Source organism: Microcaecilia unicolor, chromosome 7, assembly GCF_901765095.1.
Source record: "Microcaecilia unicolor chromosome 7, aMicUni1.1, whole genome shotgun sequence".
In the NCBI taxonomy this organism is placed as follows: Eukaryota; Metazoa; Chordata; class Amphibia; order Gymnophiona; family Siphonopidae; genus Microcaecilia; species Microcaecilia unicolor.
In genome coordinates this window covers 57,613,641-57,637,286 of record NC_044037.1, presented here as the reverse complement: position 1 = coordinate 57,637,286, position 23,646 = coordinate 57,613,641, and the positions used below count along the sequence as shown (strand labels likewise).

The following is a 23,646-nucleotide window of genomic DNA, read 5'->3' as shown; positions in this document are numbered from 1 at the left end:
ATGCAGAGTAATACATTTTAAAACGAATCAGAGAAAATATTTCTTCACTCATTAATATACTGAATCTTAGAAAAAGGGCAATAAATACATAAAACGAACTGAAGTTTTTTCCACACTAAAATAGAGAGAATTATTGGTCACCCAAACAGCACAATGCCCTCAACAAAAGAAACAAGTGGGTATGCTAATGCTTTAGCTGCAGTAAAACAGCTCACAAACGGCCAGTTCCCACCATGAGAGAAACAAACTGCCTATGCACATATAAAAAATAAAAGTAGTCAGCTGAGCTCACCTCTGTGCAATTCTCTTCTGTGGATACCGAGGTCTGGCAGTGCCTGGAAGACTCACTACATACAACTTGAGCAAATCTCCTGCACGTGTTGAACTTGAGTTGAGACAGAGAGAGACCTGGGTGAAAACATGCAAGTGCTCGTCAGGGACGTCCTTTTTTTTTTTTTTAGATTATGGATGAAGGACGTCTTAAGTGTTAGGCGCTCAAGTCCCACCTTCGCTATGCCTCCAACACCCCCTTGAAATTTGGCCGTCCCTGCGATGGAGCAGTTAAGGACGCCCAAAATGGACGTTTCTTCGAGAAGGACATCCACGCCTTTGCTCTGCCGGACAACCCCCTTGAGATTTGGCCATCCCTGCGATGAAGCAGTTAAGGACGCCCAAAATGGACGTTTCTCAGAGCACATCCACGCCTTTGCTCTGCCCGACACCCCCCTTGGTATTTGGATGTCCCTGCAATGGAGCAGTTAAGGACGCCCAAAATGGACGTTTCTCAGAGCAAATCCACCCCTTTGCCCGACACTATCAGTGTATGGCACCTATATAGGGCACACACTGATAGTGAAGCCTCTTTGTTAGGTTTCTCAGAGAAGTGTATCCCATTAGGCCTGCACATGCCAGGTGATACTTGGTTATGAGCTTATGGATTATTGCTAGATGACCAGCATTCCCTATAAACCAGTGCATCCAACAAGGTTATTTTTTCCCCGCTGTTCAACATACTGCCCAGTATTGCACTAACCTGGCCAAACCTTGGCTAGAAATGTTGTTGCCCAGGAATTCAACTTGTAGGCCTCAATGATTCTTGTTGAGGTACTTCAATAAGTAGCAGGGACTGTTTCTCTTTGTTAAATTGTACAGCGCTGCGTAACCCTAGTAGCGCTCTAGAAATGTTAAGTAGTAGTAGTTTGTGGTCAGGCTATTTCTGTACTGTCATTGGCAATATATTTCATACTGAAACCCAGTTGTAGGTGGTCTTAAAAAAAAAAATAGTTGTTTCTTCTCCTTCACATCCCTCCCAACCTTTTTCTTTGTGTTCCACAGTAACCTTCATTTTTAACAAAAAGAGAGACTGGTTTCTTGATGGCACATTGTGTTTGCATTATCCTCTGAGTTAATACTTGCAGGGAGAATTATCTTCCTAAGCTCACAACGCGTATGTTTGGTGGCAACACTCTTAGTTTGCACACATTATGAATATTACCTGTGACCCTTGAAGCAAGCATTTTTATTGTGCTGAAACACGGACCGTGTCAGGTCCATTACACAAGCTATTAATAAAACGTTTCCAGCACCATCTCCCGAGTTGGTTTGTATAATACTAGCACATACCCTATATCTTTGCGACTTTGGAAACATAACCATGTATTATCCTAACATTGTCAAAGAGACCGGTTTTCCTTGTTGATTTGGCATTTTGGGGGGGGGGGGGGGGGGGGGGGGAGACGGACAAAAACCATTAAGGGGCTCAAGAGAGACCAACCTTTAATCCCTCCAGTGGCATACTGCTCAATAGCAACTGTTTATCAAATGCTAAACCTGCTTCGTAGCAGCTGTTACTCCCAAAGTCGATCTTTTAGTACATAGACGTTTACTCCCCAGTATTTAGCGGTTAAATAGCACTTACCGGCTATCCACAAATATTTAGCGGGAGATAGCCGGTTATCTCCCTCTGAATGTTCCCAGTTAGCGCTTAAGGGCTAGATTCTATATATGGCGCCTTAAAAATCGGCGCCAAACAAAATGCTCCCCAGGCGTATTCTATAAATTACACCTAAAGTTGGGTTGGAGACTATATATCCCAGCTTTGTAAAATGAGGACTTAGACATCTGTGGAAGACAAATGAATAAGTGCCAGTTAATGTATGTCTCAAATGCGAGTAGGGCTTGTATGTGTGTGTGTGTGTATATATATATATATATATATATATATATATATATATATATATATATATATAGACACTCATATTACTGGGTTTCGTATTGTATTTATGCTTATATTTGGTCATTTTACTATTGTTTATTTATTTATTGGGATTTATTAACCGCCTTTATGAAGGGATTGTTGTGCTGCTAACAAAATTGTAAGTTTTATGTTAAACTGTACCTGCTGTACATTGCCTTTGGTGAATCCCATCATAAATCCCAATAAATAAATATTCTCTGAATTCTAGAAGGAGGCTATCTTTGACCCAGTGCAGGTATTAAAATGATATTTATAAATTCAAAAGTCTGAGATCCTACCCACATACCCTTGTCATGATGTGCTCTAAAGTCTTCCATTCACAAACACAGCCCTCGAGGGACTGAAAGCAGAAACACAAGACTACTACTACTACTACTACTACTACTTATCATTTCTATAGCGCTACAAGGCATACGCAGTGCTGTACACCATACACAAAAAAGACTGTCCCTGCTCAAAGAGCTTACAATCTAGATAAGACAGGTAGACAGAACAATTAAGGGTAAGGGAATAAAGAGGTGAGGATAAGAGGACAGGAATAAAGAGGTGAGGATAAAAGGACAGGGCAAGTGAGTAGTGGTTAGGAGTCAAAAGCAGTGGTAAAGAGGTGGGCTTTAAGTTTGGACTTGAAAATGGCCAAAGACGGGGCTATCGGGAAGTCTATTCCAGGCGTCAGGTGCAGCAAGATAAAAGGAACGGAGTCTGGAATTAGCAGTAGAGGAGAAGGGGACAGATAAGAGAGATTTATCTACAGAACGGAGAGATAAGAGTGGAGAGGTACTGGGGAGCGGCAGAGTGAATGCACTTATAGATCAATAAGAGAAGTTTGAATTGAATGCGGAAATGGATAGGGAGTCAGTGAAGTGACTTAAGGAGAGGGCTAATGTGAGCATAGCGACTTTGGCGGAAAATGAGTCGCGCAGCAGAGTTTTGGACTGATTGAAGAGGAGAGAGATGCTAAGAGGGAGGCCGGTGAGAAGCAGGTTACAATAATCAAGGCGAGAGGTGATAAGAGTGTGGATAAGGGTTCTGGTAGAGTGCTCCGAGATGAAGGGACGGATTTTGATGATGATATAGAGAAAGAAACGACAGGTTTTGGCAATCTGCTGAATGTGAGCAGAGAAGGAGAGAGAGGGGTCAAAGATGACCCCAAGGTTACAAGCTGATGAGACAGGGAGAGTGAGAGTGCCATCCACAGAAATAGAGAAAGGGGGGAGAGGAGAGGTAGGTTTAGGGGGAAAGATGAGAAGCTCGGTTTTGGCCATGTTGAGTTTCAGATGACGTTGAGACATCCAGGCAGCAATATCAGATAGGCAGGCTGAAACTGGTTGAGATTTCGGGGGTAGAGAGGTAGATTTTGGAGTCGTCAGCATAGAGATGATATTGAAAGCCATGGGTTGATATCAGAGAACCAAGGGAAGAAGTGTAGATGGAGAACAGGAGAGGACCGAGAACAGAGCCCTGAGGTACACCGATTGGTAGAGGGATAGAAGTGGAAGAGGATCCACCAGAATGTACACTAAAGGTGCGAAGTGAGAGGTAGGAGGAGAACCAAGAAAGAACAGAGCCCTGGAATGCAAATGAAGACAGCGTATCAAAGAGCAGGCTGTGATCAACAGTGTCGAAAGCAGCGGATAGATCGAGAAGGTTGAGGATAGTTTAGAGACCTTTGGATTTGGCCAGGAACAGGTCATTGGAAACTTTTGTAAGTGCAGTTTCAGTTGAACGAAGAGGGTGAAAGCCAGATTGGAGTAGGTCAAGAACAGCTTGAGAGAAAGTCAAGACAGCGGCGGTGAACGGCGCGTTCAAGTAACTTGGAAAGGAAGGGGAGGAGGGAGATGGGTCGATAGTTGGAAAGACAGGTAGGGTCAAGTGAAGGCTTCTTCAGGAGTGATGTGACCACAGCATGTTTGAAGGCATTAGGAATGGCCACAGTGGAAAGAGAGATTGAGGATATGACAGATAAAAGGGGTGAGAGTAGGAGAGATGGTGTTAAGAAGGTAGGTAGGAATGGGATCAGAGGAACAGGTAGTTCATTTTGAGGAGGAGAGAAGATGTGATGTTTCTTCATCAGTGACTTCAGGAAAGGAGGAAAATGACGGAGGGGTTGAGGAAATAGGGGAACGGACAAGGGGAGGGAGAGGTGGGGGTGGTTTGGTAGAGACCTCATGTTTGTTGGTAAGAGGATCTGTTTTATGATTATTGCAGCGAAGAAACTCTCCTGTTAACCATACTTCAATATATCTTCTCTTAGCAAAAACAGGTTGAGGACTATGGTGTTGACAAGCTGGACCCAAAATATTTTGGGGAACTTCTTGCTGAGCTGAACCGCAAGAACAATGACCTGTACAGCTGTTTGTTGCAGCATGTGGAGAAGATTGGTGGCAGGTAGGAATTCCATTATCTTGCATGTTTTGCACTTCTGGACTGGAATGCTGTTTCTTGTTCTGGAGCAGCGTGTGTCAAGTTTAAACTGCATTAGACTCCCAGCATATAAGGAATTCAGCTGCAAATGATTTAACCCTGTCAGTAGCTGAAATAATATGGTACACAACACTTAAATCTCAGTTTGCAGATGTTTTACATCTCTAAAAAAAGTAAGTGTTTTTAAATTGTTATTCAGCAAATCTGAAAAAGCACTTACGCAGTAGTTCAATTCCACTATTGATCTGTCTTTCCATCTGTTTAAAAGCTTGATAATTAAATTAATTAGGTTCAAACTTGGAGATTCATGCAGTAAACTGTGAATACCTTTTCAAAATCAATAATGCCCAGGTAAATGGCAAATCCTTTACTTAATTATGGGGCACTTTTACTAAACTGTGTTAGCGCCTAATGCAGCTTACAATGTTGTACTACGGGACACGATCAAGCATCCTGCAGTTAACTGCCAAACATATTAACATACTAGTAAAAAAGGCCCGTTTCCGAAACCAATGAAAAGGGCGCTAGCATGTGGCTTTTTTTTGTGTGTGTGTGTGTGTCACAGAGTTATTTTGTGTGTGTGTGTATGTGAGTGTGAGGGTGGGGTGTGTGTGCAGGTTGTTGATGTGTGTCTTTTTGTTTTGTTTTTTGCTTGGGGGGTTGGGGGATGTGCTGTGCTGGCAAAGTGGGATTGATTGGTGTGTGGCTTTGAGGGTGTGTTTCTGTTGTATTGTGTTTGTGTGGCTTTGTCTATCAAGGAGGTTTGTGGAGGGGGGGTCTTTCTGTTGGTGAAATGTAAATGTGGTTGTAGGGGGGTCAGCCTTTGCTGAGTGGTGGATTGTTTTTTTCTGGGTTTTTTTGTGTTGTGCTGAGGCAGCAGTGTTGTTTTAGATGGGCGGAAGGTAGAGGAGCACGTTCTTAGTCTGTCGGTATTTTTGGGCCGTTTCGGGGCTGCTGTAGGGGAACGCTGGAAGAGAAATGTGCTGTGGAAAGCAGCGCCATCTTTTTCCGTTGGGCTGGGGTTCTGGGCATGCTGGAGGTGGGAGACGGCTTGCCTGAGGACGGGGATGGTTGTTTTAAGTTGGCGGAAGGGAGAAGAGCACGGTCTCGGGCCGTCGGGGGGTGATCCGGTATGTTCGGTCCATTTCAGGCCGGCTGCAGGGGAATGCTGGAACATTTATGCGCTGCGGGAAGCAGCGCCGTCTTTTTCTGGGTGCTCGGGGAATCCCCGAGGTGGGAGACGGCTTGCCTGAGGTTGGGGATGGTTGGGCACGTCCTTGGCCGCTTCGGCAAAAGGGAAAGAGGAAGGGGGTGGGGAGTTACCTGCAGCTGTGTGAGAAACCGAGTATTCTTTGTTTGTTTTGTATTATTAGTTTGCATTTCTGTTGAAGAAAGAGTGGATGCCTTTCGAATGATGGAGGTGGTGTGTCGGTGTGCGGTTGTTTCGTTAGTTTGGCAGCCAGTCTCCAGCGATTCCCCTTCCTTGGTCGCTGTTTGCTGCTGACTGGGTCACGGGTAATCCTTCCAGCTGGGCCGCAGCTTGTCCTGTTCGCCCACGTCCCAGATGGTGAGGGGCACGCTGTTTTCCGGCTCCACCGACTCCACGTCAAGCGAACCCAAATATAGTCTGTGCTATAGGCCCTCAGGCTCAGGCACTCTTCAGTACCGGCATTAGGCATTTAAAAATTTCTCTCCTCCCCCCCCCCCCGGTCTATTTTTGCACATACCCACAGCAGGAATATTCTTCTCTCGTTCAAGCGGTGGTGCTGCACAGATAATGAGCATTCTGCTGGTGAATGCTCCTCCCTTATTGCCATGTAGTTTCCTCTGATAGGTCCGTGTTACGTCGCCTAGTGTTGCTTGGGAACGGTTTTGTGATGGTCCTTTGTGTTTCAGAACGTTGAGGGTGTTTTTTCTGATTGGTCCGTCATGCGAGGGCGGGGCAGAGAGATATGGTCAGTGTTGTGGCTTCACCACCATGAACTGACGAACCCTTCAGGGAGTGACTGAGTGACTTCAGAACGTTGTCTTCAGAATGTTGAGGGTGAGTTTTATTATAGTAGATTAACATAGTAGATGACGGCAGAAAAAGACCTGCACAGTCCATCCAGTCTGCCCAACAAGATAATTTCACGTGTGCTACTTTTTGTGTATACCTTACCTTGATTTGTGCACACGCTAACCACATGCAACAAAAAATGTTTTTGGAGGGGTCACTTCTAGGAGCAGAGAGTGGGCATTCCAGTGCTGTTTGCATGCATTAACTGGTTAACACACAAATAACAAATGAGCCCTTACCACCTACAAAATGGGTAATGGTAAGAGCTCACACAGCAAATTTTTTAATAGCTGTGTACCAATGGCAGCATAGTGCATGGAAGAAAAGACTTCAGCAGTCAACAGCACGCAGTATATGTTGTCACAATACATTGACTGTGTCTAACTGAATTTGCTGCCTTTTTAGACTCCCATCTCATTTATCGGTCTGAAAAACCTCCTGGGTTTTAAAAAAAAATTTAGTAATGTGTGATGCAAAAAGCTTTCCAAGTGCATAATTTAAAGTAATCATAACACTGTGTGTGTTGACATCATCAGTGTGCTATCCCATAATAATCCATAAATTCAGGCTGCAATAAACTGATTCTTCACAAAAACACTGCCCATTCAATGTCGTCATTTAAACCATTTGGTTCTAAAGTGTTCAATTGCTGTATCCACTATTGTTCCCGTTGCAAAAGTCTCTTATCACAATCTTCCCCCCCCCCCCCAAATATGAGGTGCAATCTGTTTAATAACAGAAACAGCCAGATCTTCAAATTTATGCTGTAATCTGTTGCAATGTGACACTAAAGTGACATTTAATTTGTGTCTTCTGATTTTAGAATTGTGTTCATTCATGCGAAAGCACAAGGGTCTAATGCTTTTACCCACATTTAACTTATTACAGCTACATTTTATAACATAAACCACATAATTAGATTTACAGTTTGTAAAGGATTTAAACTTGTAGAATTGATTTTGTCACTGGGATTAATACATTCCTTCAACAGTACTGTAATCTTACAAGTCTGACAGCCACCACACTTATAATGTCCTATCATTTTCTCTTTACTTAGGGGCCCTTTTTCTAAGCCATGGTAGGCACTAGTTTGTGTCTATCGTGAGCCAAAAAGCACTGCTGTGGGACACACTGAGGGGTCCCACAGTAGTGTGCTGATCAGCACGCACTAATCCTGCGCTGGGAAATATTTTTTACTTTTCAGTGCAGGAGGCGTGACTTTGGTTGGAGAGTAGGCATGCCCTGTGCTAATTGGGTAGTGCAGGCACATTGCTGCCTGCTGCCTGATTACCATGGGGTTACTGCAGGAGCCCTTAGCACCTACAAAATAGGCATTGGGAGTCACTGTAGGAATAGCTGCTTCAAAACCCCAAGACAAAGGGAGCAGTGAGGTGTCGAGTGGGTCTCCACCTGTCTTGAAGCCGCCTCCTGTGCAGACCCCCCGGGACCGTCCAATGTCGGACCTAACCCCCGAGGTGACGTCCTCGTCGGCACTGAAGAGCATGGGTGATGTGCATTGGGCGAAGGCCAAGAAGCACCGTCACCGATCTCCATCGACACTTGGTGCTGGGAGCTCCGGGGCACCGAGGGATTCGGCACCCAGGAGGACCACTCCCCCTTCATTCAGGAGGTGCCAATGCATGCGTCTCCAAGCAGCCGACATCCTGCTCCCGCACGAGCCTCAACGATTCTGCAGCCTGCGCTCCACCTGACCCCGCAGTCTTTCCCGATGGCGACCCTCAATGAGTGCATCCGGGCCTTGTTCACTGAGTGCCTGCCATACCTCCCGCTGCGGCCCCTCCTGGCCATCAGCCCACGGTGCAGCCACGGACGCCGGTGTCGGCTAGCACCCCCTCAATGAAACTCTGGAATTCATTGCCAAAGAATATGGTAAAAGCAGTTAGTTTAGCAGGATTTAAAAAAGGTTTGGTCAAGTTCCTACAAAAGAGTCCATAAGCCGTTATCAGGATGGACTTGGGAAAATCCACAGCTTATTCCTAGGATAAGCAGCATAAAATCCATTTTTACTTTTTTGGGATCTTGCCAGATACTTGTGATCTGGATTGGCCACTGTTAGAAAGAGGATACTGGGCTCAATGGACTTTCAGTCTGCCCCAGTATGGCAATGCATATATTCTTATAGCAAGATGATGATTGTAGAAGGATTAGGTGCCATTACACATGTAAAGTACGGATTTACATATATACATAGGTCACATTTTTAGAAAACTCACTACCTATATGTATATGCCAGCAGCATGCACAAATTTCAAGGAGGCATATTGTGGATGTGGTTTAGGCAGGACTTTTAAGTCAACGAGTATCCCATGTTTCTTAATGGCAATACATGTATGCCTGAGAATTTCTCTTTTGTAAAATGGTAGCTTCTTCTGTACATGCTGCTGTTTTACATAGCTATGTTTTTTCCATGGTGCTATATGCATTTTGTAAAAGGCTCTGCTTCCAGCAAGCCTTCTTTTTTTTATAAACTACTCTCCCAGTTTTGCATGCACAGACCTAAATGGCTATTTTACAACCCAGAAGTCTTGTACAAAATTATGCTACACAGCCGTCATTTTGAAAATACTTGGTTAAAGTTTACAGAATAATTTTTACCCAATAAAGTTTAGGACTAGGGGTGTGTGTGAGTGTGTGGTTTTTTTTTAAACCAAACTTAACAGGTTAGTTAATAAGAGGGCACTGAATATTGACAATATATACAAATAACTTATAGCCATGCTTCCTGCCCTTTCTTCACTTAACCAGTAAACTTTTATCCTGACGAGTTGTCTGGATAATATTTAAGCATCCAGCAGAACCAGGGACTTTTTAAAGAATGATTTGATTTACTGCTACCCTTGTTTCTGTTGCGTTACTAGGTGTACGCACTAGTGTACACAGACAGAGCTCACAATCTATCCAAGGTAGATAAACAGTTATGGGACTGAATAAAACATGGACATTATTTGTTTAACTCCCAAAGTTAACAGGATAAATTGTTTGAATATCGATAACTCTGTTTCTAAAATGAATGATATAACCTCTGGACAACTAAAGATGCAAATGAAAGGAAACCAGACATAGGTGAATGCTGATGAGGGTGAGAAGGGAAGAGGGTATGAAAACTCTTTAGATTTTTGCTATGACACTTCTCTTTTCATAGTTGGAAATCAGCCCAACCTGTTGTCCTTATGTTTCTTATTTTATTGAATTATCAATGTCCATGAATAATTCAGTAAACTTTAATCTAATTCTAGACTTTTATAAACCGCTTATTTCCCAATTGGTCCTGAGCAGTATACATTAGAAGAAAAGCAAAACTACTTTGGAATGATCTAAATCTAAATGGAATATACAAAATCATATTACAGAGTCAAAAATTTACAAAAAAAGACATTTTCAGCAACTTACAAAATGAATTATAAGAGCTTTATTTACAAAGGAAGACTATTTCATAGATATGCAGATTGAAAAAGAATGGAACTATTTAGCTGCTTCTTGTAAAGGACTCAATAGATGGAAAATTAAGTAAGTTACGATCTCGGGAATGGAAAGTGTGAATCGAAATTGGTCTATTCAGAGATCATTCTAGCTGTTGTGATTTGTAACAGTTGAAGCTTACTTTGCAATTTTTCTGAAATACCAATATAGATGGAATTGTAATAGCCTAAGGGGTCCTTTTACTAAGCTGTGGTAAGTACTAATGCTTGGCTATCGCAATTTACAAGGCTTACCGTGGGGTGCACTGAGGCATCCCACAGTAAGTTTCAAATGTGCACAGATTACCCACACACTAAAAAAATATATTTTTTTAAATTTTGGGCCGAGAGGGCATTCTGGGGCAGAGAGTGGGCATTTCTGCAGTAATCAGTTAGTGCTTCGGAATTGCCACATGCTGATTAGCACAGGATTACTGCGCGAGCCCTTACCGCTTCCAAAATAGGTGGTGGCAAGATCTCACTTGCTAATTTTTGTTAATAGCTGTACGCTAACTGTAACATTAGCACATTACTATTAATTTGGAAAATTGACCATTTTCCAGCTGTGGTAGAAATGGCCTTTAGTGAGCGGTCAAGACCAGTGTAAGGGTGCACTAAGGCCAGCTTTGTAAAAGGACCCCTTAGTGAAATAAATAAATCAATTCAGGATAATGTGATATACGGTAGTTCTGTTAATCACCATTTGGTTTCAGGGTAGGCTTAATATGAAGGCCATTATTTTATTCTCATATTGCTAAGATCTGCATTATGTATAGTGGGTATTGTAAGTGCTGCTAGGCAGAACAAGGTTTCACAAAAGATCATTTTTTAATGATTCTTTCTGATGTAAAGAAATGCCTCTTGTCTGCCTTAATTTTAGACAATATCTGAAATAATGCAGGATCATACATACATAGTAACATAGTAGATGACGGCAGAAAAAGACCTGCACGGTCCATCCAGTCTGCTCAAGAAATGTGCCACTTTTTTGTGTATACCTTACCTTGATTTGTACCAGTCTTTTTCAGGGCACAGACCGTACAAGTCTGCCCAGCACTATCCCTGCCTCCCACCATCGGCTCTGGCACAGACCGTATAAGTCTGCCCAGCACTGTCCCCGCCTCCCAGCCACCAGCCCCACCTCCCACTGTGCCACTTTTTTGTGTATACCTTACCTTGATTTGTACCTGTCTTTTTCAGGGCACAGACCGTACAAGTCTGCCCAGCACTATCCCCACCTCCCACCATCGGCTGTGGCACAGACTGTATAAGTCTGCCCAACACTATTCCCGCCTCTCACTACTGGCTCTGTTATCCAATCTCGGTTAAGCTCCTGATGATCCATATCTTCAATACTTGTTTAGAAGTGTTATTCATTTCTTCTGTGATCAGCATAATAGTTTTTACAAATGTATTTATTTTAACAGACAGCGGTTGGATTCTTCTTCAGACTATGAGGTAAGTACACAAATGGGAACCAAGAAGTTACAGAATTGCATGCTGAATTAAATGCTAGGAGTATGCAGGGGGGGAGGGAGAAAGAACAGTTTGTTTCATTTTGGTAGAGGCAGTTCTTTTATACATATGTTTCATAAGTGTACTCTAAATGCTGGTACCCTCTTCCCCCTCCCCCCCTCACCAAAAAAAAAAATTTAAATCTGCCACTTAAAGTGGTAAACATGGGTTTTCATCCACTTGGGCTGTGCCACTTAACTTACCCTATCAATGGGCTCCAAGTGGGGCAAAAGTCACCCATTTTGGAATATATAGCAACAGCATGGTAGAAAAGATTTGGAACAGTTTCTACCTTATTTGGAACCGTTGATCGGGAAATTTATGCAATATCTTGCATCAACAAAAGATCCAAACTTGCATTTATATTTCTAATAATTTTAGAAAGATGTATACAGCTGTGTCTGGAATGCAAAGTCTGAGGGGTTACTTTAATGCATAATATATAGAGACATTTTCCAAAGGGAGAAAGTAGTATGATTGTTGTGTTAGTCTACTTTAAATTGTAATAAATAGAAATAAAAGAAAAATAGGGATTTCATTTCTAGAGTATTGGTAGCAGCAGATGATTTCAGTAGATAATAGCCACTACCCAGTATTAGTGTACATCACTGCACACCTAAACTACACAGAGCAGCTTTTGTATAAGCCCTGGTAAATATTTAACAGTTGAAAGATTAAACAAATAACCTTTTCTTTGCTTAAGACAAGAAATAAAACTACATAAGGGGGTCAGCTTGGGTTAGGTGAAAGTAGCTCAAAGAATGGGAAAGCAAATCTAATCATTATCTGTATTTTTTGCAGATGGAGATTGAGTCCCTAATCCCCAAAGGGGTATCAGAGCTGACAAAACAGCAGATTCGCTATCTCTTGCAGGTGTGAACACGAAAAAATGATGGAAAGAGCTATGCAGACACCTGAATTCATGAAAGCTAAAGAATGTTTTTACCAGGATCACAAAGAATAACTGAGATTCAATGTCCATGTTGTGTGAAAATGTTTACATTAGTTCCACAAAACAAAAATAGCCCCATTTTTTTGTATGTGGAGTAAGTGTTGCTTTGAATTATTAATTAATAATAAGAACATAAGAGTAGCCAAGCCAGGTCACAAGTACCTGGCAGAAACCCAAATCGTGGTAACACTTCATACTACAAATCCCAGGGCATGAAATAGTTCTCTGAACTGGAATCAAAACAAGCTTCCTTGAACAAAAGCATTTATGAGATAAACTTGTACTTTGGAGGAAGAAACTTGGCATGAATGAGAAGTAAATATAAAATGAGTAACCAAACTAAGGAAAGGTTAGTCATTGAATTAATGTACCAGGGAGAGAATAATGGCCAACTGTTAATTATGTCCTGAAGATGTGCCAGACCTGTGGACGTAGCTGTATGTACACTGAGGAAAGGAAGCAATTAAAAGCTGAAACTTATGCATGCCATTTCTAAGACTGTTGTAAACAAACAAAAAATAAGCAGTCAATAGACAGTGGAGGAATAGCCTATCGGTTAGTGCAGGTAACTCTGGAGCACCTTTAAACTGAATTAATTTAATTTTTTTTTTTTTGTTTAGATGAGACAGACGTCAGATAAGTCCATGAGACTTGTGCTCTCTACTTTCGCCAGCCTCCGTGAGGACCTTAGCCACCTCCAAGATGACTTAAATGTATGTTGCTATTTTGTATTACCATTTAATCTGCCATTCTCATAACTTTTATTCAGAAGTTGTAAAGATATATCCTGTTTCATTGCATCGAGTACTGAAACAACTAAGAACCATTTATAGCTTAATACCAAATAAAAATTTGTGGCATTTCTTTTTTCCAGTAATGACTAATTCCATTTCTTTGGGAACCAAGAAATACAAGGCATACTTTCCATGAAATCTTTATAAGTCTGATATTCAAAGGGTTTTAGGCTCCTAAATTGGCTTTGTTGATAATTTACTAGGGCTAAATTCCTAAATGTATGATCTTAAGGGCTCTTTTATTGAATCATACTAGAATTCAGCCTTAGGGCCCATTAATGTGGGACTTTCCTGTGCATTAAGGCCAGTCCTGTTTTTTTCTTCCTCGTCTTTCATCTCTACTCATTCTGTCTCATGGTTCATGTTCTCTTACATGCAGTTTGTGAGTGTTTTGCATGGGGCCAGTCTTCTTTCTCAACTTCCCTTTTATTTCTTTGGTTAGGTTTTTTGGCACACTTAAGTTTTCTTTTTTTTCTGCAGCTCACCAGGCCTTCTTGGGCCTTCAGTGCCCAGTCAGGGATATTTTCACAATCAAGCTGTTTGATTTTCCCTTGGCTCTTTTTACTGACATGTCCTGGAAAACTCCCAGTGGTTTTAAAAAGTACACCCAGTGCAGCAGGACCTTGTCCTATAATTGGTGCCAGTGGTGTCTGGGGCTGATATAATCTTGTAAACTCTGTTCACAAGCATCAGGAAGAGGTGTTAGAGGTCAAGAAAAGCAATGCAAATGAATTTTTGGTGTTGAGAAGACTGGTCCATTGATATAGACATTTGCATTGGTGCCATCTCTCTCAACGGCTCTGGGAGCTGCATCAGACACTGGGGACACATCGACAATGAGAGAGCCTCCACTTTATTCAACATTGAGCATCGAGCCTGAACCACTGGGATCAAGCATCCTCTAATTCCCTCCCAAGGGCGTGGAAGGATTTGTCGTCATCCTCATCAACGCCAAGGGACTCCAATGCCATGCATTGTGTGGAGGCTAAGAAACATTAGCTTCAGACCCCCTGAAGGCCCACCAGCAAGGTATCAAGGTCATCGATACCTTTGAAGTGCCCCAATATAAGGGCTGCTCACCCTCCCCAGAACTGGTGTGGCACAACTGCCTCTATCTAGTCAAGTCCAGGTCACTGATACGACTCGGATAACTTTGAAGGACATGACCATTCTGGCTGAGCTTAAGCCTTCATTGATAGCAGCCCTTCAGGAGAAGAGATGGGTCACCTTTTGGCCCAGTATGAGGCTATGGCATTGAGGGCATCAATATCAGCTTCTCAGGATTCACCAACCCATCCTGGAGACCTATGTACTGCCTATGGCCAGCACATCAACACCATGTCCTCAGGGACCTCGGAGCCAGTCTGCACTGAACCAGTGTCAGTCTCCAGCCCCAGAGAGGGAAGCTTCCTTGGGGACAAGGATATCCCCAGTACCTTGACTTCCTCAGCCCAGGCTTCAACCACCTGTCATGTGCAAGGCAGGCAGAGGCTCAAATGTCGCCTGGTGATTACATCTGTGAGACACCAGAGGTTTTCTGATAGAAGTGGTCCTTTGGTCTTCCCTGAGAACTCTCGCCTCCACATGAAAAGAGAAAGTCCTCCAGAGGAGCTCTCTGTTTTTGTTTTTATCAGGGAGTTGGCTAGGTCTGCCCCAGATTCTTTGGGTACCTAGCGCATAAGTGGACAAATACCTTTTGGAAAGTATGAACTCCCCCTAAAATCACAGGTCAGGAATCTTGGGATACTGCTAGACTGATCACTCACTCTGATCCCACAAATTCAAAGAACCTTTAAAAATTGTCTCTATCACCTGCAGAAGCTATGAAATTTCTCTCCATATATTTATAAGACAAATCTGAGCATAGTGGTCCATGCCATGATAACATCACAACTAGACTACCAAATAGAGTTTGCATCAGCTCCAACTAATTTTGAATGCTGCAGCATGAATGATAGAAGTCTGCAAGCAGCGTGACCACATTACACCCTTCCTACAAAAAAACTATCTTACAGGGCTAAATTTAAAACTCTGTTTGATTGTCAAAGACAAAATGGGCCATAATACTTAAAGAATAAGTTAGCCTTTTACACATCTTTGAGACCTCTGAAGGCGCATCACTCTGTACCTTCATTCAAAGAAATTGTACGACGTGATACCCGCCAGCGAGACTGCTCAGCAGTAGCCCCCAAACTGTGGAATTTACTATGTCTAACTTGAGACCACCTCATTTCAGGAAGCAGGTGAAATCCTGGCTTTCTCCCAGGCCTTTAATACATAGGGTAACTGACTATACCACTCTGCACCTGGACTAATTTGCTACACACACTGTAACTTAGATCAGTACCTTATATCTTGTTTAACTGTACAAAAAACTTGCCTTCAGTTTAGCCACCCATCTATTTATCCCAAATAACTCTGTATCACCCATCTTGACCCCAACTATATATCTGCACTTGGTCCCTCGGCTACATGATAAGCTGTATTGTAGAAAACAACATCATATCTATGATATTTGAATGTTCTAAAGCGTGTTTATTAGATGTTTCATTAATGTTGACGTTGTATTATATCTCTGTTATTTGAATTTCATTGCTGTTAAATGTGTATATTTTTATACTGTTTCATGATAGTCCTATTAGGTTATAATTTACTGTTCTCAATTTTACCTCATTTATTGTATTTGTTTATATTTGGTCATTTTTGCTGTTACGCTGTTAACAAAATTGTAAGTTTTATGTTAAACTGTACTTGCTATGCATCACCTTGGGTAAATTTCTCCATAAAGGCGGTTAATAAATCCTAATAAATAAATAAATAAATATGGCTTGGAAACGGAGGATGAGCCTGGGGCAGAGATGCTGGACATCATTCAGTTTGATTCTCCTCTGATGGAAGATGTAACAATGCCCTTGCACAGAATCCTTAAGCTTATACAGATGAAGTAGTGGGAGCCCCCCTTTCCCCTCCCCCCCCCCGTACAGCATGTAAATAAGACTCCAAGGTTTGAGAAGATCCAGCTTCCTCACCATTTAATGGTGGTCAAATCTGCTTTCAAAAGAATCAAAGAGTTCCAAGACTCCCTCTCCAGGGATACCAAAGAGTGAGACTTTGGCGTCTTTTGGGAAGAAGATTTTTCAGAACAATATTCTTCCTCCCGCATAGCTTCTTACCAGTGCTTAATGAGCATGCACTTGTGGAACATTGTGGGCAGTGGGGGAGAGTTTGCAGATACTCTCCCTCAGGAGAAGGCTGATAAACTCTGTCAACTAGGAACAAGCACCAGGAGTGTGGAAAGTACATGGAGCAGGCAACCTAGGATGCTTTTGATATGGTGTCCAGAGCTTCCACCATGGGTATGGGGTTGCGCAAACTCGCCTGACTGTGCACCTCAGACCTAGAACCAGTGGTTCAGGAGAAGCTGGCAGACTTTCTGTGCCAGGGAGACAACGTTTTTGGTGACAAGATGGAGGAGGTTGCAGACCTCATCAAGAAATGCCTGTGCATTATCGGCCAAAACCGAGCCTCTCCCCCCTGCCCCCCAGCGATCTTTTCTCCTGTGCCTCCCCCCTTCCCGCCCAACCACCCATAGGCCCTCCTCGGGCCTACCTTAGTGAAGTCCTGGTGATCTATTGGTCTCTTCTGGAGCAGGAACGAACCCCACTCATTCCTGTCCCATACGCTGCTCCAATCCAAATGGCTGCTGAGATTTCCTGCAGCAGCCTCATGAGACAGCTGCAGGCGGTAGCAGCAGCAGCCATTTTGTGATTGGAACCAGCACGGGAGGGACTTATTCCTGCCTGTGCTGGTTCCATTCAGAAAATGGCTGCTGGGACCTCCTGTAGCAGTCTTGCCAGCTATTTGGATTGAGCAGTGGCACAGGGCAGGAATGAATGGGGTCCGTTCCTGCCCCCGAAGAAGCCACTAGACCACCAGGGCCACCCAGGAGGGGGCATGGGAAAGTGATTGTGTTGGGGGGGAGGCACTTTCAGGGTAGACTTTTATGGTCTAGAGGGGATGGAGTGGGGAGGGGGGGACAGTTTCGTGTACGGTTTCTACTGAAACCGAGCAACCAGTTTCAGTCGCAGATTCAGTTTTGGTAGAAACCGAAGATCCTGGGTTCAGTTGGGCTCTACAGTAGATTTTGTTTAGATTACCCAAAGTTGGGCACAGTTCACAGATCTGAGTGTAAACTAATTAGCTAATTAAGCGCTAACAAGTACTCTGCTGTATATCCTGTTCTATAATATGCAACTCCAAAGGAGACATGGCCATGAGAGGGGCATGAGTGGGTCAGGAGCATTCCAGAATTTATGTTCAATGTTAGAGTAGTGCCTATCTGCAATTAGTTGGCCGTCAGTATTTACACCAGCCTTTGGAAGGCATAAATGCTCACACCCAAAGTTATGTGTAAAATACACACTAAGCTAGTATTCTGTAAAGGTCATTCTACGCAGAGCACCCTTTTCAGAACACGAGCTTAACAGGCATCATCCCGGCGCCTAACTTTTGGTGCCATTTATCAAATTCCCACCCCTATGTCAACAAGCAGGGAAACATTGGATCTACTATATTCACATGGTGAATTAAAAAGAAATTGCACTTTTTGTTTCCATAGAAATTGGAAGATGACAAGCAAATACTTGAGAGAGATTTGGCCTTTAAGGAATCCCAAGTAAAGGAGTATGAAACAATCTTAGCATCTTTGAGGGAGAATAATCGCCAGCAGCAGGTAAGTTCAGATTTATTTATAAAGGTACATAACCCAGATATTTTATACAGTCTTAGGCAAGTAACAAACATACAGTAATCAGCATGTTATGCAGGTTTTAGCAAGCTGACTCTTTTTATGTCTGAAATAACTAAATGTACATTTGAGCTCCATGAGCAATTTCATCAGATTTCAGTCCTCACTTGAGCAGCATTCTGTAACTTATACCCATGGGTGGCCCAAGCCAATCTGTCGCCTGAGGCAGGGATGACAAGGCACCCCTGCCCCGAGTCCAACATCTTTCCACACTCTCTCTGCCAACTCCCTCCATCCAAACCCCCCCCCCCCCCCCCCCCAGCTGCAGTGTGGCATCTCTCCCTTCCTCCATCAACCCCCCTTCCCGAGTCTACCTTCTTTTTTTATTGTTTTCAAAAGGTGGCAGCAGTGATCCCCATGCTGTCCTGCCACCGGTACTGGCGTCTCCTCTGTACTGTGGCCTGCTTCTGAGGAAACAGGAAGTTAGAGATGTGGCCTGCAGTACAGAGGAGACACCGGTGCTGGTGGCAGGGCAGCATATGGGGATCGCTGCCTCCAAGAATTAGAAAAAATGTACATTTTCAAATAAGCAAACATCCATGAGCAGCATGTACTCCTCTCCTCTCCATCCCCTTCAATCCATATGCTGTATTTCCCCCTTTTCCCTTCCCCGCCATGTACGTCCCCTCGCCTGTCTTTTTTCCAGCACCCCTCCCTGCACCCACATTCCATCCATCTTTTATAGCTCCCTCACTCCCTCCCTCCATCTATCCACTTCCCCTCCTGCCCTGAGTCGGGGAGCCCTCCTGGAACATACCTTAATGCGCTCTGGTAGTCTAGTGGTCTCTTTGGGGCAGGAAAGAACCCCTCTTTCCTGCACGCTGCCACTGACCTGTTTGCTGTAGCCACTTCTTCAAAATGAGCAGTGGCCTCACAAGACTTCTGCAGAAGTCTCACGAGGGTGCCGCTTAAAGTCTCGGCAGCCATTTTGAAGAAGCAGCGGTACTGGGCAGAAGCAAGGGGTTCTTTCCTGCCCCAAAGATGCCACTAGACCACCAGGGTGTGTTAAGGTACATTCAAGGAGGGGACACCCTGAGGCTCAGGGGGTAGGAGAGAGGCCAACCTGCCCAGACAAACGGGCAGGCTGGAAAAAACCACTCAGACCCCCAACAGTCCCCTGTAAAGGAGGGCATGTCTGGGGAAACACTAGGCTCAGTCAAAGCAGAGCAGAGAGAGTGTGGTTCAGGCAGCCAGATAAAAATTCTGAGTACAGGCAGACCAGGGAGCCCCAGGAAAAACAAGAGCAGTCCTTCAGCATATGTCTTCATCACCACAGATGTGCAAACAGCAGAAACCTAATGCAGGTAGGCCTAATTTACCTTGGAACCTTGTGAAATCCTAATCCTAAAGGCCAGTCAAACGAGGCCTGTTTTTGATTAACATTGAAGATAGACTAGTGCACACAGAGACTGTGTGGCCTCTGTCCCCCTAGTCTTAATACTACTTGAAAGGATGAACAGTTCCCTATCTACCCATTCCACTCCACTCATGAGTTTATAGGCATCTTATATTTCCACTCAACCATCTCTCCTCTAAGCTGAAGAGACTTAACGTCTTAAGCCTTTCTACATATATGAGTCATTGTAATCCCTTTAACATTTTTGTCACAATTCTCTGAACCTTTTCTAATTCCGCTATATCTTTTCTGAAGCAAGGCATCCAGAACTGCACCGATACTCAATGTATGGTTGCACCCTGAATCTATCATAGGTGCAGTGATATTCAGTTTTATTTTCTATTCCTTTCCTTAATCTTTAGCGTCATATCTATGTTAGTTGAATGTTCTAATGCATGCTTATTAGGCGTATGCTAAAATTGTATTATATCTCTGGTATTTGAATTAAATGAAAAAAATTCCTTAAAATCCACCTCCAACTTCCACAGAAGCTGCGGATCCACCAACATTAAATCATTAAGATGCTAGAATCTCATAACCTTTCTGCCCCAAGACTGATTAATGATCAGAGAGACCCGGGGCATGGTCAGACTACACCCTAGGTTCAATAACTACCTGAGAGACCAACAGGCAATGACCTCTCTCCATCAGCCATAAGTCACTGTGTGTATAAGAATCATGCAGAGCCGAATAGAAAGAATAATCTCGTTCTCCCAGATGGTAAAGACACGAAACATCCTCCAATCCTAAATGAGCCATAAAGCTACACAGCTACACACAGTCTTTTTTTTGCATATTGAATTTTTTGAGAGAGGAATTATCCAACAGAGGATGGCAGGTGAGATTAAAATAACCTCCCATGACAAAAATGCTCTCTCTAAAAGAGAGAATTTTAGGGACCAACAACTGAAAACAAAGCCCCCTGTCCCGCGTTAGGAGCATTAACATTCACTAGAGTATAGAGCAGCCCATTTAACTCTGCCTTCACAAAAATATAACAGCCCCAGGGTCCGCTACAGTATGCTGAAGGACGATCCAAACTGTTTTAGACACCAAAATCAAAATCCATATGCCATTAGTTTTCTTACATATCCTGTTAGGGCCTGAATCACCACAGGACAATCAGCATGTTGCAATAAGGAAACACGGGACGGTAACAGATGTTTCCTGCACAAAGCCCACATCTATTTTTGCCCTATTTGCCTCCTTAAAAATAAGCTCCTTTTTTGAGGGGAGTTCAGCCCCGTTCATTATAGGTGAGAAAATGTAAGGAGCCCATGACTTAAAATGTGAAATGAACCAGAACCATTCAAAGAAACTGTACAGCACTCTCATCCCAGGGCACTATATTCTCCCCCGCAAGCTCAGGCACACTACATATACACTCTTTCCACTTACACCTCCCCATCCATACGTCTCCCACCACCCTACAACCCAGACTCCCAGGAGCATCCTGTAAACAAGAGAAACATATTGACAAGCTGTGTTAACAATAGAAGCTAATCATCAGTACAATTCCAAAAGTTGTAGCAAAAATAAACCATTGTAATTAGTCCAGCAACGAATTCAGGAAGCCTTCCCAGATCTTGCCACGTGGCGCCATCTCGCCTTACCAGATGCCTTTGGAAATGTTGATGGGGGTCAATGGTCCAGGCTAGAGGTCTGCATGGGAACAGGGTTTGCGCGGGAATCCCCTCCGGGTCAGCGGGAGTGCTGCGGGGACGGAAATAAACATGTGGGATTCCCGTGGGGATGGAGGATGTTCTGACGTGATTCCTGTAGGGACGCGCGCACATACCTTTGTTTTAGTGGGCGGAAACCAAGCCCTTCTCCAGTACGAAAAGAAGAATGTCCTCAACTGCCCCGTCGCAGGGACGGCCAAATTTCAAGGGGGGTGTCGGGCAGAGCAAAGGAGTGGATTAGCTCTGAGAAACGTCCATTTTGGGCGTCCTTAACTGCTTCATCGCAGGGACAGCCAAATTTCAAGGGGGTGGTGAAGGCATAGCGAAGGTGGGAGTTGAGCGCCTAACACTTAGACGTCCTTCATCCAAAAAAAGGACGTCCCTGACGAGCACTTGCACGTTTTCACCTCCAGTACAAAAAGGACGCCCTCAACTGCTCCATCGCGGAGACGGCCAAATACCAAGGGGGTTGTCGGGAAGAGCAAAGACGTGGATGTCCTTCTCGGAGAAACGTCCATTTTGGCCGTCCTTAACTGTCCCATCGCAGGTACAGCCAAATTTCAAGGGGGTGTTGGAGGTGGAATTAGCTCTGAGAAACGTCCATTTTGGGCGTCCTTAACTGCTTCATCGCAGGGACAGCCAAATTTCAAGGGGGTGGTGAAGGCATAGCGAAGGTGGGAGTTGAGCGCCTAACACTTAGACGTCCTTCATCCAAAAAAAGGATGTCCCTGACGAGCACTTGCACGTTTTCACCTCCAGTACGAAAAGGACGCCCTCAACTGCTCCATCGCGGAGACGGCCAAATACCAAGGGGGTTGTCGGGAAGAGCAAAGACGTGGATGTCCTTCTCGGAGAAACGTCCATTTTGGCCGTCCTTAACTGTTCCATCGCAGGTACAGCCAAATTTCAAGGGGGTGTTGGAGGTGGGACTTGAGCGCCTAACAATTAGACGCCCTTCATCCATAATCTCAAAAAAAAAAAAAAAGAAGGTGCTCCCTGACGAGCACTTGCACGTTTTCACCCGGGTCTCTCTCTGTCTCAACTCAAGTTCAACACGATCAGGAGATTTGCTCAAGTTGTATATAGTGAGTCTTCCAGGCACTGCCAGACCTCGGTATCCACAGAAGAGAACTGCACAGAGATGAGCTCAGCTGACTACTTTTATTTTTTATATGTGTATAGGCAGTTTATTTCTCTCATGGTGGGAACTGGCTGTTTGTGAGCTGTTTTACTGCAGCTAAAGCATTATCATACCCACTTGTTTCTTTTGTTGAGGGCATTGTGCTGTTTGGGTGACCAATAATCCTCTCTCTATTTTAGTGTGGAAAAAACTTCAGTTTGTTTTATGTATTTATTGCCCTTTTTCTAAGATTCAGTATATTAATGAGTGAAGAAATATTTTCTCTGATTCGTTTTAAATGTATTACTCTGTATTGTGTGCCCCCTGTCCACTCCACTCAGTACTTTATACTTCCTTTTTTTATGGGGATGGGCATGGATGGAGGAGATCACTCAAGGGGACGGGCGGGGACGGAGGAGATTACTCACGGGGATGGGTTGGGGACGAGTTAGATTCTGGCGGGGATGAGCGTGGACGGGTTTGATTCCGGCGGGGACGGGTCGCATTTCTGTCCCCGTGCAAATCTCTAGTCCAGGCACATCTGAAGACAGCAATACAGCTGCCACTAAATTATCCTTAACTTCAGTAATCGATACAGCAGAGTAGGTTTTACCTCCCTAAGTAAAGGCTGGGCCAGTTGGGAAAAGCCATCGGTAACATGCCTGATGATCCCTAAGTAGTTGTGTCCGGTCTCGGTAGTCTCTTCGATGTGCCAAAGTTGCAGGAGCAATATCGGGGTAAATTTCCACATCCGCTTCCTCCCACATGACTGCTCCACCTCTATGGCGGACACCTCGCAGTATCTTGTCTTTATCCTCATATTTATGAAAATGGACTAACACATCATGGGGCCAATTACCCCCCCCTTGCACTCTATGGGCCCGTTCCAACAATGGTGGTGGTACCGGAGCGGATGCTTCCACTATCTGTAGAGCTTTAGCAAATATAAGACCTGCAATTTCTTTTACCTGTGACTCTGCAACTGTCTCCAGCAATCCCTGCAGACGCAGTCTGCTAGACCAAATCCTCTTGTTTTGAGAGCTGCTGCTTTTCCAGTTGTGCCACCTGACCTTGCAGCCGCTCAAGATACTCTCTGTGTGACTCCAGAAGCACTACAGCTTCTTCCACCTGTCTGCCGACCTCATTCACGTCCTTTTTCAG

General features: G+C 43.9%; 1 protein-coding gene across 1 annotated transcript in view; it reads left to right on the top strand.

Annotated features, from left to right (window-relative positions):
- The window catches only part of POF1B (POF1B actin binding protein), a 193,265-nt gene that overhangs the window by 129,997 nt on the left and 39,622 nt on the right, over positions 1-23,646 (top strand). Inside the window, exons 6-10 of the mRNA XM_030209028.1 lie at positions 4,512-4,645; positions 11,647-11,677; positions 12,536-12,607; positions 13,307-13,399; positions 18,099-18,212. Coding sequence (XP_030064888.1) covers positions 4,512-4,645; positions 11,647-11,677; positions 12,536-12,607; positions 13,307-13,399; positions 18,099-18,212 — 444 coding nt within the window. The remainder of the gene's footprint in view (positions 1-4,511; positions 4,646-11,646; positions 11,678-12,535; positions 12,608-13,306; positions 13,400-18,098; positions 18,213-23,646) is intronic.